Below are 15,870 nucleotides of genomic sequence, written 5' to 3' on the forward strand. Positions count from 1 at the left end.
TTTAATTCACATTTTTAACTGTTTACTAAAATCATTTTCTTATCTTGATTCAATTTATTTGAACGATATTTAACTCGCGAGTGAGTAAAACATGGTTAGTCAGTGAAAATGTAATGAGTGAGTTTATACGTAGTGACTGAATTAAAATGCAGTGGGTGAGTGGTGAATCGGCACGAAGAGTTTAATCTCAATAACTTATAATTTAACTCACGAGTGAGTTCAAGCGCAGTAAATGAGTGATTAGTCGGTAGCGAGAGCCAACTCATTCATCTAGATTTAACTCTCAAAGAGGGAGCAACTAATTTATTACAAATTTCTGAAGTGTTATTTCCATCACTAGCTGGTAGCATTCCAGGAAGTGAACTTCCTCTGGCCAGCTCATTGTCGCTATTTCACGGAAGTGGCAAACAAACACCGGGAAACGCCAAAAAGGTGGTCCACGCTACCATTTTTTTTATTTCTTCCTCTTCCTTTTCTTTATGGTCACGTTCTTCGTCCCTTTTTTGAGGTTTGCGCTCCCCCTTACAAAAAAGGGTACGTTGTAAATATTGATTAACAACCGCCGGGTATGATTGGAAGAAACAAATCAAACGGCCAAGCGTCAACCGGCTCGACTCTGGAAAGCTTTCCTGTAGGACGTTCTCATTTCAAGGTATAAAAAGCTAACCGACCTTTTCCGAATCAGGCCTCCAGGCGTTCTAATTGAAATTTTATTTTCATCAACTGGCAACTAATCGCGAGTCGGAATGGTTGTTAGTAGAACGATAAGACCCAACCAATCATTCGACTGATTTTTGGTTTCGGTTAGGCAGGACCTTTCCGTTATGGAAAACATTGCCCAGTCGCTTCTTTCTTAAAGCGACGTCTTAAGCAAATAGCACACACCGTACCACACATTGTAATGAAAATCGACCAAAAACGACTGTCGGAAACTTTGCTGGCGAGACCAAAAATCGAAGAAAGTTTGGGCGACCGTTCCTTAAGACCGGCCATACACCGTAACCGTAGCGTACGGTGGTAGACATCTTACCCGTGTATTACCCATGCTTGGCGGTGTACAAACGAGCAACCTTATGCCCAAAACCCCCCTAACCCCGTTCGTACTTACTTGCCACGCGGACAATGTTATTCTGCAGGGGGTTTACCGGAATGTGAAGCCAAACCCCGGAGCTTTCGGGGTTTAATTGCATTAAAGCCACTGGCAAGAAGGGCTGCGGCCCAATGGTTTTGTGCCCGCGTTTGAAGGTTCGAGGCAGCCGAACTTTCTGCAGCTTTCAGGAAAGGTTTTAACACATGGTTTTGTGCGATGGGTTTGTATTTTTTGCTGTTCTCGGTCGGTGGTTTTGAAGGTAAAACATTCTTATTGCATTTAAAGGGAAACAGTCAGGAGTACTTTTGAAGGTTTTGGGTTGTTTTTTCTTTCTTGTCGGTAACGGTCGTGTGTTGCAAATTCAAAAGAAGCAGTTCTTAGGTTTTCTTCTGTGAAATTTTTATCATTAGCATTTATATTGAACATAAGTTTCAAGAATAAACTTTTGCTTTAAGCAAGAGAAATATTACTTCAAGAGCCAACATACCAATTTTTATATTCAAAATTGATGCATTTATTTAAAAAATTATTTTCGAATTAAAACCACTCTTAGAATTTTTATGAAGACACCATTTCATTCTTTAAGATACAAGAATGTACTTGAGTTTGAACTCCATCAAGATTTAGAAGTTAAAATGTTTAGCAATCAGTTGTCAGAGCCTGATCAACCTCTTTGGCAATATGGCAAAGGTAAAGTTTGAGGCCTACCAAATCCAAAATGGAATTTAGCAAGGAACCTTTTCATCCGAGGTATTAAGGGCCTTATAGTTATGTAGTTAATATAGGCCTTTAATACCTCCTAGAAGGCCCATTCTACAAGCCGGGATACACGGCGTTCCTTTTGCGAAAAAAACGGTGAGGCCCTCGTTGGTAATAAGTAATACGAAAACTGTTCGTCTCTGTTCTCTATGTTTGGTAGCTATAAGATATAAGAACTTTAAGCTTGTCGCTGTTAAATTCGCTGTACTGGATGACATTTAACAGCACCAAGGAAAAAATAGTCTTCAAACCTAATTTGACAAGGCAAAATTAGAAGAAAATCATAGAAAGTCGTGGTCAATAGGTCTAAGATTTTTGTATGAGTAATCTTTCGCCCAAGACAATCCTTACAAGGATGATTTTGGGCTTGAAGAAATGATGCTTTTATTAAATTTATTTTTAAAACCTTGTTTATTCTGCGTAATTATATAAAATTAATGTTATACAGCTCAGATAAATTTCACAAAAATAAATCGTTTTCACCAAAGAACAGACCTGTATTTACTCACAATCAGACCTTGTTTGATACGGATTTAGTGTAATATACCTCTGGGAAACGGTTGTTTCACAATGCTACGAATGATGCTAAGAAAAATTTCCTGACTGAAATAAAACTCCGAATTTTCCTGCTATAATATCTGTGTTTAATGCGTTCAGGAAATAAAATTTAATGTTTAACGAATGTAAGCATAAAAAAGCCAATAGAAACAATGCTATCTAAACTGAAGGAAAGAGCCATGCTTATACCAACATCTACAACATTCTAGACCACATTCTAGAGGCTCTAAACAATATAAACGGCAAGTAAAAATTAATTGCAGAATAATCCAAAATGTACTCTTATAGTTGCTAAACTTCATCGATCCAATCGCACGATTTCTACCACAAAAAGATTTTCAACAGAAACTTTACATACTCCAACATGATTTAAATAATGATAAGGTCTATCGAAACCTCACACAATGTACCTGAGTTTTCTTACAAAAAATATTAAAGTAAAACAAATATTTAAGTTAAACTGAGCACATATGTTAGCTATTTAAGCACATGTTACGGTAACCCTGATTTAAATCAGTGATTTTCAACCACCGCTCTCGGCCGACTGTCGTGCATAGAACCCGAAACACGCTTAGACAGTACGGACCAAAAACTACTGCACAGGGATACACCATTATACGGACGACAGCAGCAAATAAGAAACGGTGAAGCAGATAAACATAAAGTAAAAGAAAACGGGGATGGCAAAAATGTCAGTGATAAATAAATAAACAAAAACCCCCTTTTTTGCCCAGTGCCGTGTTATTCGGTTCAGTTGCTGCACGGTTCACTCGGCGTTTGTTCCCCGTGCCACGCTTCCCAGTCACACACACACACACATACTTGGGTGGCACAGGTGGTATTTATGAATTGATGATGGTCGTTTTTTACGTGCACGAGCACCATGTGAAAGGTTGTGGGCGTGTGCTCTCATAGCTATGTGTGTGCGTGTCTGCTCATGTGGATGAGTGAGCAAGTGGAGCCTGCTTCACGTGAGTGAAGTCATCTAACAACGACAACGAGCGCTATAACAATAACAATGAAGTGTAATAAAATAAAGTTCAAACGGTGGAACGTAATTCGAACGTGTGGTAAGGGTGGAAGGGAGGGAGGGAAATGGGGTAGGTCAATCCTAGGCACTCCCAGGCTTCCAGCTCACATCTCGTTGCCACACGGAAATTAGTCAACCAAATGAGTGTGCCTCTTGAGAGCGAACAGTCGTGCCGCAGACTGTTGTCGTGAAGGACCGACGGTGGATAAAATTTTCGTTTCATGTGCCAGGATTTTCCATCGAGATTGCACGGTGCACGGTGGTTTGAAGTGGTGGTGGTCCCATCCTCTTGCCAGCACCCAATCATCAACTACGCTACGTTACGGGACCAGCCAGGCCCAGCCCAGCCTTTGACTGATGTTAGCCTCACGGCTTATCGGTGCGGAATGGGATTATGCTTTGGGTCGGCTTTACCTTGCGCCCTTGCTGGACTGACGCTCCGGATCGAGAACCTTTTTCCCCGAGTCGGGCGAATACCGACGGGTTTGGGGGGTGATCCCGGCCAACTCGATTGCCGGAAAGCCAAAAGCATCAGCCGGAATCCTGTTCCTGCCTGAATGCTGCCCAGGTTTGGGTTTTGGGACGGGCCATAAACGTCATTGAGAGGTTCGCGTACCCTTTAACGGTGCCCCGTAACAGCCGGGCGCTGATGGCATTCGGTGGCGCATCCCGGCCCCAAGCAGATATCCCCCCGTCCCGCGGGATACCCGGGCATCGTAAATAAGTGAGCGATTTCAAAGGATGAATTCAACATGCAGAGAATTAAAGTTATTGACGTAGTGTGGTGATAAGCTCTGGGGCTTTGCGACGAGCGTATGCTGATCGATTCGGGGCTCGGGAAATAGAACATGACGTAAATGAGATTATTTTGATAGAACCAGGGATAAATTTAACCTCCGCCCGCATTGTCAACCTTGCTGAGGTGTGCTTGCGAGGGTTTTGGGCACTAATTAAGATATTGCTTTTTATCGGTGACAAAGTAGATGTGCTCTAAAATGGCGCCACGTACGGAGACTTTAATGTTATCTCTTCTGCTTTTTTCTCCACTTCTCATTTGCAGTTCCCATCACAACGGTCAGCGGAGTGTTGGGCAAACAGGCCAGCCTACCGTGCGACATAACGCCACTCGAGCGGGACGATGCCGTGTACATGGTGCTGTGGTTCAAGGAGGACGACAACGAACCGCTGTACAACTTTGACGTGCGGGGCCGGCAGGTCGCCCAGGCACGGCTTTCCTCGTCCGACAAGTACTTTGGCAAGCGAGCCTTTTTCCGGGCCACCTCCCACCCGGCCCAGCTGCTGGTGGACGAGATCAAACTGTCGGACGAAGGGATGTACCGGTGTCGGGTTGACTTTCGCAACTCGCCTACGCGAAATCTGAAAATAAACTTCACTGTGATAGGTAAGGTACTGGGCGCCTCCATCGATGAGGGACCTCGATGAAGGTTCCGATGACAACGCATGCGTTTTAAACGAGGGTTGATGTGAAAAAGTTTTATTTAACAAACGCGGCATAATTGTTTCTTATTTTACCAGTCCCCAATCAAACAGGCTTAATTTTGAATTATTTATTACGTGCTCAACTTCCACTCAGTAGGTTGGAAGAGGGAGGGTACTAAGCGATCGCAAAATTTTCTCACGTCTACTTGAGTGAAAGGGTACAAACGATGTCGTTCTTGGTGGCAATTCTGGTTCGTCCTGCATCAATTAAAATCCTCAAGCATCAGCAAAAACCATAATTTAACAGGCAGCTATCGGTTCGCCGATGTCACTCAAACGATTGAGAGGCTACTGCATGCTCGTGCTCACGCTATTGTACCGCTGGGTGTTTTTTCTCATTTGCAGTGCCACCGGATCGGCCCATCATCTACGATTCGCGGCGCCGGGAAAAGGCCAACACGGTCGAACCGTACAGCGAGGGCAGCGACATTGCGTTGATCTGCGAGGTCAAAGGTGGTAAGTGTCGTTAGCTGGACGACCTCCACACGAGATAGGTCGTTTCCCCCGCGGTGGTACGCAAACGTTTACTTACCGAGTTTCCTTCGTTGCTTCCCACAGGGCGACCTCGGCCAAACGTTACCTGGTACCTGGACAACAGTGTCATCGATGAGTCGTTCGAAACCCGACCGGACGGGACGACGGTCAATCATCTGTCCTATCCAAACATTGGCCGACAGCATCTGGACGCCCGGCTGATGTGCGTCGCGAGCAATACGAACCTGACGCCGCCCAACAATAAAGTGGTCGTGCTGGACGTCAACCGTAAGTACCTGGCCATCGCTCCCATCGTGTGTGCGAATGGAAATGAGCTTCTAACGTGTTGCGATGGCCCTTGTTTCACAGTCAAACCGGTCGCCGTCCACATCATGGCCAAGGAAAAGTTCGTCTCCGCCGACAAGCGGTACGAGATTGAGTGCAAAAGTTCTGGCTCCCGCCCTGAAGCGGCCATCTCGTGGTGGAAAGGCACCCGCATGCTGAAGCGCGTGACAAAGAACGTAAGTAATGGGCGCGCTACGGGAAAAACGGGAGGGTTTTGTAATTACAGGTTTCGGGCGCGTCATGCTCGATCAATCGCAAACGATCGTTTCCCCCCGAAAAACAACGGCCAGAATCGACGAAAGTCTTTCGAATCAAACTCACATGTTCACTTTTCACGTGAAAACTGTCGTTTTTATGCAAAAAAGGAAAATTATGTCAATTTTATTCACCGAATGCGGTTTGCAGAATAACAGGAGCGCACCGTCCCTTGGCAAGCGTTTAGCACAACAATGTATTGCATACCTTCCGGGCTGATACGGTGGGCGTTATCTTTGAAGTGATAATTTGCAGGAAAACACAGTTGTGCTATAGCGAACAACCGGGTAAACACATCGAATGACCGATCCTGCTTACCGATCCGCCACTTTCAGTAAATAGAAATTGGTAAATATTAATTTTTGAATAAAACCACAAACTTCTGCACCTTCTATCCCTCCGTGCCCCGTCCAGGACGACGGGTTGTGTTCGCACCAGGCTAATTGCGCTCATAATTATCTTGCCCGATTTTTGAATTGATTTCACCTATTGATGCCACGAAACCTTACCGTGCTGCATGGGCAAAATTGTATTGCCTGCCCGGAGGAAATAATTAGCAAAACCAATCGACAATAATTATTAATCAACAATTCCACGATACCTATTATGCTGTTGCGTTTGCGCCGCAGGGGACAGCGGGTAATGATTTTGTGAAATTCTATTTCGCTGCACCTCGTACAATGCTCGTTTTGCCGGCGTGTGGCGTGTCAACTGATATAAATTCGCATTCGTGCACAACGAAATGTGTGTGTCGTTGTGTGTCGTTTACGTTGTGGAGGCTCATTTTTGGCTATTGTCTGTGTGTTTTTTGAAAATGATCTAATTTCAACGTGTATTGTTTAGTTCGAATCGACCTGGTGTTCACAATGCTGTGAAAATGTCATTTACTTTTGAAAAAATCTTGAATATTTATAGTTCTACACAAGCGATAATTAGATGAGGTTATTTGATCATTAATTTTACATTAAATTGTGTGACACTTTTTTTACCCCAAAAACATTTTATTCTACTGAAGTTGACAATTTATATCTTAAAAATGCTTAATGTTTTGAATTTATTTGCATGGTTAATATTTTATAGAGAAACAAGGTCCATGCCATACTTTTTTGATAAAAAAAGACAGTTTTTACTAGTGTACCGAGCTAAAGCAACAATAAGCTCAATATTGTACTAATTACAATTTTCTCTGTTAGTTTCTCTGTAAGGCTGTTTGATTAGCGGTTTGCTTTAATTCGAGTGATCTGATTGTAGGGCAATAGCAACGCCGATCTTCACACGGAAAGACCGAGGTTCAAATCCTATCCAGGTCATCTCTCCGAACACAGGGCTGACTCTTCTGTTACTAGCAAAATCAAGTCACAGAAATCCAGAAAGTAAAAGCCGAGGCCTTTAGAGGGTGCAGTGCCTAAACAGAAGAATAAAAAGTAAGATGGGCAATAAATATTGCTTTCAAATACTTTCTAAGAATAATGGAACAAAATAAAAAAATGCAAACCTATCATTAAATATGTTCAATCTCCAATTTTTAATGTACCAATTTTATAATATTGTTTTATACTCTTTTGCTTTAATGATTTCATTATACATAGGAAAATTTCTTATAATAATTTAATTAAACCAGAAAATTTTACTAAAAACTTGTTATAGAGGATTGAGTTGTTTACGCCTACAGATAGGCAATATTTATCACAGCCAAATTCGATAAAGAATATTTGGATTATTTGTGGTTTGATCAGTAAAGACTAGTGCGTATTATAATTAAAAACTTTGGAACGAAGCTTAAATGAATATATGTTAGTTAGGAGTTCCCCGACTATTGAGAAAATATCGAACCCAGAGTTTGAATGATTCATTGTAAAGTGCTCGTTACTTCTCTATCTGTTTGCTTGTTGATTTAGTTGCATTTTTATTTAATTTTTCCGATGAATTGTTGACCTTTGGTTTGAGCTTAAGCATATTCTTGGTCGTTTCATCATTTTTAAACATTTATTTATAATGTAGTTTTCCACATAGGTTAATGCTGTTGATTAAACTATTTTTCTAGCAATACGGACATGCCGTTATTCATGAATAATTTAAAAAAATGTATTATATATAAAAGAATCCGTTAAAACTCAAATTTATAATTGCAAAATGATTGAAACAACTAAGATATTCTAGGAATTGAAGGATAATTCCATATTTGATCAAAACGATTTTTCGTGCAAAAACAACTACCTACAGTACATTGCGCTTCTTCCGAAACCATCAAATTAACAATACAATGGCCTCCCCATTTTAGATAATTCGTTATTCTCAAAAACTTAACCGCTCGTATAACCATCGTTAAAGTGCATTAGAAGGCACATACTTATTCAATAAATTATCATACACACACACAGCCGAGCAAATGTATTAGAAGTACTCGGCCCAAAAAAGTACTTCTCCCCTTTGCAAATGTGTTACTTTCTATCCTCTACCGTAGCTTCGTCGGTGAGCCCCGTATCTAGCTAGCGCCCATCCAGCAATCCTGTAGCGGGAATCAGGGCAATACTAAGTTGCAGCTCGATCGAATACAAAGTATAAATAGGGCGCAAAGATCATGATGCAGTGGCGCACACCGAACCGAACCCCATCCGAAAGGTACCGGTGTACGTGCACGTGATTGAAATGTGTAATATTGCGGACTTTCCAGCGACTCAAAAGGAATCGGTTGTGCCGTAATGGTTTGCGAATCGGAACGTTGCATTACGTATCTCGTATTTTTTCCCCCCTTCCGCTAGCTCTCTGTTTCTACACATATAGCCGTACTACACGTACAATTTCTCCACCCCACCATTCTTCATTCAAGCGGTGCTCATCTCTCATCCTCTTATTTTTTTGCAGTTCTCGGAAACGGGTAACCAATCACTCAGCGTTATATCGTACACGCCGACGGTGGACGATGATGGCAAATATTTGACTTGCCGGGCCGAGAATCCGCTCATCCCAGACAGCGCTATCGAGGACAAGTGGCGACTGGTGGTGCATTGTAAGTAGCCCGGGAGTAGTCCCATCCAGCCCCCCCAACATATCTCGATCAGGCAGTACCTTGTAAGGGAAGCAGTTGTAATAGTGCAAAGAAAGCGTATGCTGTGTTCTAAATTAAGCGATTAAAGTACGAACATTTTCCAACCCATTTTCCAAAGCTCCGTGGTTGAAAGATTTTCGTTTTCCGCTGGTTTGTTTATAGCAATGCATAAAACAGTATTTACAATTTTATAGCTTTCCTTTTAACGTCTTTATTTACTGTCTTATTAACGTCTGTCTTTGGTTTTTGCGTGGCCAGATGTATGGAAACAATCCGTCATTGGAGTGAAAACCGAAAAAAAAAACACACTGAATCACCCTTACCACGCTACGCCAGGAAAACGCAGCCCGTGATTGACTTCCGAACAGCGCGAGTTCTGAATCTGGACCTGTGCTGCTTGAAGGCAGGCAGTAAAACGAGTGGTCCAGACTGGGACAAACACACACAAACACACAGAGCGGAACAAAAAACGGAAATTGAATTCCATTTACAGCCCACCCAACAACATCCTATCAGTTTTATTCGCTCGCCACGTTCGATCGCAACGATAAAACTGCGCTCCGGACGTTTCCACCGGAGTCCAGCGCGAGGGTGCGTTACAGCCGTTACAGGCGTTTTATTGCGCCACCAATAAATGCTAAACTTCAACTAAGGCCATCATCACTAGCTGTTGCGAGGGGAAGTTCGAGGAACCTGAAGCACCTTCACTACCTCTTCTTTTCCTGGCCCTTGGAGCATCGCGGAACGCTCCTAATTGAGACGCAACCGTATAAATCGTCATCGCGAAAGAAAAAACATCCGTACCTGCCACCACTAGGTAACCGGTGTGCAACGATTCGGAAGCCCGCACCGCGTACGAAAACGAAACCAAATCTAATAAATACTGTAGCATAAAGCTGGAAATTAACTTATTCTCTTTCGACCGAAAGTTTTTCGCGAACAGCTTTTCATTCAAGATTTCGAACCGGTCGCCTCCCTTCAGAGCTGCCAGGTTCCATCGACTCTTGGTTATATTATCTCCTATCCGGTTAGGGTGTACGCTGCCTATTTATGTGTTGTGCCCGCCATGTTTATGCAACCGTGAAATGATAAAAAGCAGCACACTTGAAATTGTCCTTTCGAAAGTCCTTTCCATTCCGTCGCTTCAGTGTGTGAGAGGGAAACTTTTTCGCTGCATTGTGCCAACATTTCCTTCCGATGCTTGGTGAAGAAACGCCACTTAACCACGACGACGACGCCGAGTGCCTGATATCTAAGAACCTGGGCTGCACGAGGGCGAGGGTCTCCCGTGTAGTTCTCCATTCGGTGTATCTTGGCCATTGCTGATGTTCGGAACCGGATCGTAAATAAATAAGAGACAAGAGGGCAACGAGCAACAACAAAAAAAATCTTCAGCCAACGACAAGTAGCATAAAACTTGTCTCCTTACAGCCGCACGCGATACGAACGGAGACGAAGAGAGAAAAAACGGGCATCAAGAAGCCCCTCACTCTAGCTGTCTGGTCCGGTAACGACAATAAAAGCACGATGCGATGCTTTCGGGATGTCTTTCGGACCAACTCTTTTCGAAGGGCGAAGAATAGGCACCCGCGAACCTGCTCATCCCCAGCAGCCCAACACCAGATAACGCGAGCAGTGGGAGAGTGATTCGTGCCGCTTTGATTACCGGATGATTTTTACAAGTAAATCGCCACACGGTGCTCTAAGAGGCGTAATGGATGTTTGCCAGTCGTGACTTTCCGACTTTTGTCTTGCCGAGGTGCTCGGTTCGGTGCTGTTTGCATCACTTTGAATTTGTTATATCGTTGAGCATTTTTACGAGCGCATGGGACAGGGGGAAATGGATAAAAAAAGTTTCAACAGAACTTGCGCTCTCGGTTAGCTCTTTTCATTTATTTACAGTCGATAGGGACCACATTAACAGTCAGAATGGTTATATTAAATGAAGAATAAAACGCACGCTTACTTACCCCTTCGTGTCTCTCTCTCTCTCTCCCTCTCTTTTTATCTCTACAACCCCCAACAGACATGCCGATCGTGACGCTCAAAATGGGATCATCCCTTAATCCGGACGACATTAAGGAGGGTGACGACATTTACTTCGACTGCCACATCCAATCGAACCCTAAACCGTACAAACTCGCCTGGTACCACGACGTAAGTAGGCAGGGTGATGCTTTATATGTTTCGCTTTCGGTTATTTTGCCGGGGTTAAACGGATCCAAATACTTGAGTTTGTTTTGGTTGTAAAATGTTTGAATAGATTTTCAAAATAAAGTGATGCTTGCGCATGATTTTGATCAAAATAAGCACATTTTTCTTAAAGAGCTGTTGTAGGGCAAACAGAATAAGGTCTTTTTTTGGTTTTAAATATTTCAGATTGTATTTTAAGCTGATATGACAAATATTCTTTACTATTAAACCAGAAGCTCACAGTCAACTTGTGATAAAATTATGGTTAGTCTCCCGTGAAGCTCACAGTATTATTATATTATATCAAGAATTGACGATAGTTGTGTTTCACATTAGATGTTCATAATTATTCTCTTGATTCAATTCGCTTCTATTATAAAGTTTGTGCTTGCGATTGTACGTTGTACGTTGTACGATACATTGACTACGCATTTATCACAGATGGGTCATAGATTTAATCTGAAGTCGACAGGGTGTTCAATACGTTCAAATATACTTAAAAAATGTGGTAAAAAAGGAAAATACAAGCAATTCTCCCACTCACCGGTTCCATTAGCGTTTCATGCCAGATTCTTCAAATTAGCTTCTGAACTTACTCCGCAGTGCTTACTTGATTGACATTTGCCTAGTCAGCAAATACGACCATACATGAAGCTCCAGGGGACTCAGGAATTTTTCGGCAAACCCGCTACCTCATCGCTTTAACGGCTGTTGGCGTCATCACCGAACCTTTCCACCCGAATCACATACGGTCCTTGACCAAACCCGATGGATAGCAGTATGACTGAAATTCAGCTTCAACCCCCGGGGTTTGTCACTCACCTCTCGCAGACAACTCCAATACGACGTCGCAGTACTCTTTCATCATGCGTCGTAAACAAACAAAAATTACAAAAAACTTCACATTTGACACGTACATTGTAAACTTGACACCGAAACCAATACTCAGAATTTCCACGCTGCATAACCATGAACACATTACCATGAACAAGTTGTAATGCGACCTTATGGAACACCCTGTATGTGTTTGACTCTTGCATTGATCTCTTATTACAAAATATCTCTTTAATGTGATTTTTTCTGTGTCCGTCTGTATTTTAGGTTTGCTTAAGATCCTTTCGTAATAATTATCCCTCTCTTTCGAGTACTGTTAATCAAATTACTAGTCCTGTTTTATCGCATGAAATATTTTTACTCATTTTATGAGCTCTTTTACTCTAAAGATAGTGAGAGTTTAGAATTCCTTTAAGAGGATAGGAAAATCATGTCCGCATTATTTATTTGGCTGTATTATTTCTTTATAAAATTGTTAACTATCTTCTGATCTGAAGAATCTGATCGTACATCTCAATTGGTAAACTAAAAATAACTCCAAGCAAATAAAAAAAAAGATTCTACACCTGTTATTTATTTCTCTCAAGCTCCTTAATCATTCCACTATCGATTTATCTCAACGTAAGCTGTACGACATATGTGTTTTTTTACCTCCATTTCTCTCTACTGAGCATTAACTGCTAAAGAAACACTTTCCACAGGCAGCAATTAAATACACATTTCCTATCCCATGCTTGCTCACAGCTCACCACCTGGTACAAACAGCTTTACCCGACCTGGTTCCTTTAGCTTCCCACCCAACCACCCATCCACACAACTGACTCTACTTATGCTTCTGCTCAACACCCGCAGAATCACATTACACCGCCGCCACCAGACACAATGCGCGCTGGTAAAACGATAAGCAGATGCCTTTTAGAATGATGTTTCGAGCAGAATAATTAACAATTTAATTGACACAGGGAAGCAACAACACCACAGGCACAAAACCTTACCTTACCAAATAACAAAAAAAAACAGACAACAGCCCACCCACCGAAACCCCCGCCCCACCGAAACACACGACCGCACATTACACATCCGTTGTCGTTGTTACCGAAGAGCCTCCACTACTATCCTACCACCACCACCATCCTCCTGTTTGATGTCGAAAATTCGGATTATCTGCACGGTACATTCATAATCGTTAGAAGGTCCCACCCACCCAAGCATCGTGTTTCTTGCCGCGGGAATACAATTAACCAGCAACCAGCAACAACACAACCGAATGCGTAACGTGGTGCGCTACACAACACTGCCGGCTGGCAGTCCTGGTTTGGTGTTACGCCGCAGTGACTGCGAAGTTCATTTTCCATTTTCCCGGTGGCGGTGGGTCGGTTCGGTAGATTACCTCGCGCACCAGCTTCACTTGATCCTTATTAAAAGCGGTCTGAGTAAATAATTCAATTCCCGCCCAAGATTTGGGGTTTGTTCGCGGGTACTCCACGGATGCTTTTTTTGCGCCTTCAATTACTTCGCCTTCAAGATCTTGGACGGATGGAACCATGTACCAAGGTTGATGATGTTTGAGCAAGTGCTGTATGTGTATATGTGATTGTTTTTTTCTCCTCTCGGTTCCTGTCCCTTCTTTTCTTGCAAGGGTTTTTTTCTGCTGTTCGGGCCCGCCCAGTGGAAAGTCACCCTACGAAAGCACCTTTTTGCGGTGTGTGAGTCCTTGTCGTCCTGCGACAATGTTGACAATACTGTAACCATTTTTTTCATTGCTCTTTTTCTCTCTCTCTCTCTCTCTCTCTTCTTCCTTCAACAGGGAAACGAGCTCCATCATAATGTGACAGCCGGCATCATCCTGTCGGACCATTCGCTCGCCCTGCAAGGCGTGTCCCGCAGCCTGTCCGGAGATTACACCTGCATGGCGGCCAACACCGAGGGCCGCGGTACGAGCAATCACGTCACACTTCGCGTGCGCTGTAAGTATCCTTCCGTCTCCTTGCTTGATCCAGGTGCCCACCCTTCCCCATCTCCTTCCCGTCCCAGCTGATCGCGACCTCGATTTTCTTCGCTCGGCTGTGAGATATTTTGTTTCCTCTTTATGAATGACTCCTCTCCAGTGTATTCCGTAGCTTTTTTTTCACTTGACGAACTGGAAAAAAGAGGGAACCGCTGACTAGCGAGAGCAAACAGCGCATTTTATTCGGTACGATGAATCGCTTTCAGGTGGCTTTCTCGTCCCGTTTTTCCAGATCCTGTCGCACCACCGTGGCACACGATTGAATGAAGTCACCCGTCGGGCCGTGGGGCCAAACGGCTGGAACGGATTCTCATTTGGCGAACGCATTATTGTAAATGAAATGAAATTTCATTAACTTCTCGCACCTTCGCTACCGGGTTTTCCCACCGGTAGGGGTGGGGCTTTCGTCGTCGTGAGGATTCAGGCTGGTTCTGTTGTTTGCTGCCGCTTTTTTTCTCACGCCGATCGACAGCACTTCACGGCAGGAAAAGCTTTCCTATTTTTTAAGCAATTGTAAGCGTGTGTGTGTGTATGCGTGAACTGTTTTTTTTATTTAACTAAACCGCATCATGTTCCGCAAATTGCAACCACTTCGGTCGGCGTTTTGTTCTCGCATCGAATTTAATTTCACACATGAATATTAACCGGGCGCAACAAAGGCTCGATTTACGCCCGCTTGCACAGCCCTGCCGAGTTTTTGGGAACCGGGTGGCGCGAAACCGCGCTGGTGGGAATTTCAAATTGTATTTTACGTAAATTTCGCGCAAACAAACGAGCGCCGACTCTTTCCGGCCCAGCCCCGTCGATTGCCTCATTGGATGGATGAGACGTGATGGCTTGTATGTGTGTGAGTATTTTTACGTGGTAAGCTTCCACAAGAGCATGAGGAGGAGGGTGAGGACGGGACAGCGGGAGGGAATCGGCTCCACTTTGTAGTCAATTGTGGGCATCGTAACAATTCGTGCAAATGTAATTGAAGTGTCACAACCGTCCAGGGATTTCAAACGATGGCGCACGGAACCCGCTCCCGGTAAAGCACCCAGTGCCGATACGTTCCAGCCTCCACAGCATTGCACAGTGGGATGATGAGGTCAAAATTGTATGGTAAAATTTACAGGAACGCTTAACGAGCTTTTTAAAAGTTTTCAACTTAAAACAGTACCTCATGTCAAGAAATTGCTTCCTAGAATCAAGGAACGGAAATAAAAAATTAATTTTCTTTTATTTTCTTGTTTTCTTTCTGGAACTCTTTCCGATAATTGTTAATGCCAAGGGTTCACTTACTTTTCGGCATCGCCCGGCAATGACCATCGAAATGTGTGCTTGAAGCACCCGGTCCAACCTGGCTGTTCGATGCGCTCAAGTGTGCTGAAGCATCGCACTTCGATGTTCGATGTTCCTGAGAATGTGTTCACTGTAATGGCGAAGGTTCCACCCTCTCTCTCTCTTTCTCTACTCCCCCGCTCCCCCTCCCGTGCCCCCTTTTTATCACCAACCCCATTAACTCCATATGGGACCGAGGGGATGCTTTGATTTCGCATCCCTCGCATAGTACCGCAATCAGTCACAATAATCAAATAAAAGCGACGCATTGGTGCCACGGATACTTGGTGGCTCCAACCGGCTGGGAAGGGGGTTGTACTGGGCCCGCCGGAAGCAGGTGTGTGTGTGTACGTGTGTGCAGCTTTGACCGGGCGTGCTTGTTGGGGTGCTTGATCCTGCCTGGAACCAGCTTCGCGTTTCGATCGCTCGCTCCCTCTCAATTGACTGATAAT

At 43.6% G+C, this 15,870-nt stretch overlaps 1 protein-coding gene across 3 annotated transcripts in view; it reads left to right on the forward strand.

Annotated features, from left to right (window-relative positions):
* LOC118506469 (titin) overlaps positions 1 to 15,870 on the forward strand; it is a 65,087-nt gene that overhangs the window by 40,026 nt on the left and 9,191 nt on the right. For all 3 annotated transcript variants that reach the window (XM_036043645.1, XM_036043644.1, XM_036043646.1), the window contains exons 3-9: positions 4,498 to 4,839; positions 5,283 to 5,393; positions 5,496 to 5,699; positions 5,781 to 5,932; positions 8,877 to 9,021; positions 11,087 to 11,217; positions 13,895 to 14,054. In XM_036043645.1, coding sequence (XP_035899538.1) covers positions 4,498 to 4,839; positions 5,283 to 5,393; positions 5,496 to 5,699; positions 5,781 to 5,932; positions 8,877 to 9,021; positions 11,087 to 11,217; positions 13,895 to 14,054 — 1,245 coding nt within the window. The remainder of the gene's footprint in view (positions 1 to 4,497; positions 4,840 to 5,282; positions 5,394 to 5,495; positions 5,700 to 5,780; positions 5,933 to 8,876; positions 9,022 to 11,086; positions 11,218 to 13,894; positions 14,055 to 15,870) is intronic.

The sequence above is a fragment of the Anopheles stephensi genome, chromosome 2, assembly GCF_013141755.1.
Source record: "Anopheles stephensi strain Indian chromosome 2, UCI_ANSTEP_V1.0, whole genome shotgun sequence".
Taxonomy (NCBI): Eukaryota; Metazoa; Arthropoda; class Insecta; order Diptera; family Culicidae; genus Anopheles; species Anopheles stephensi.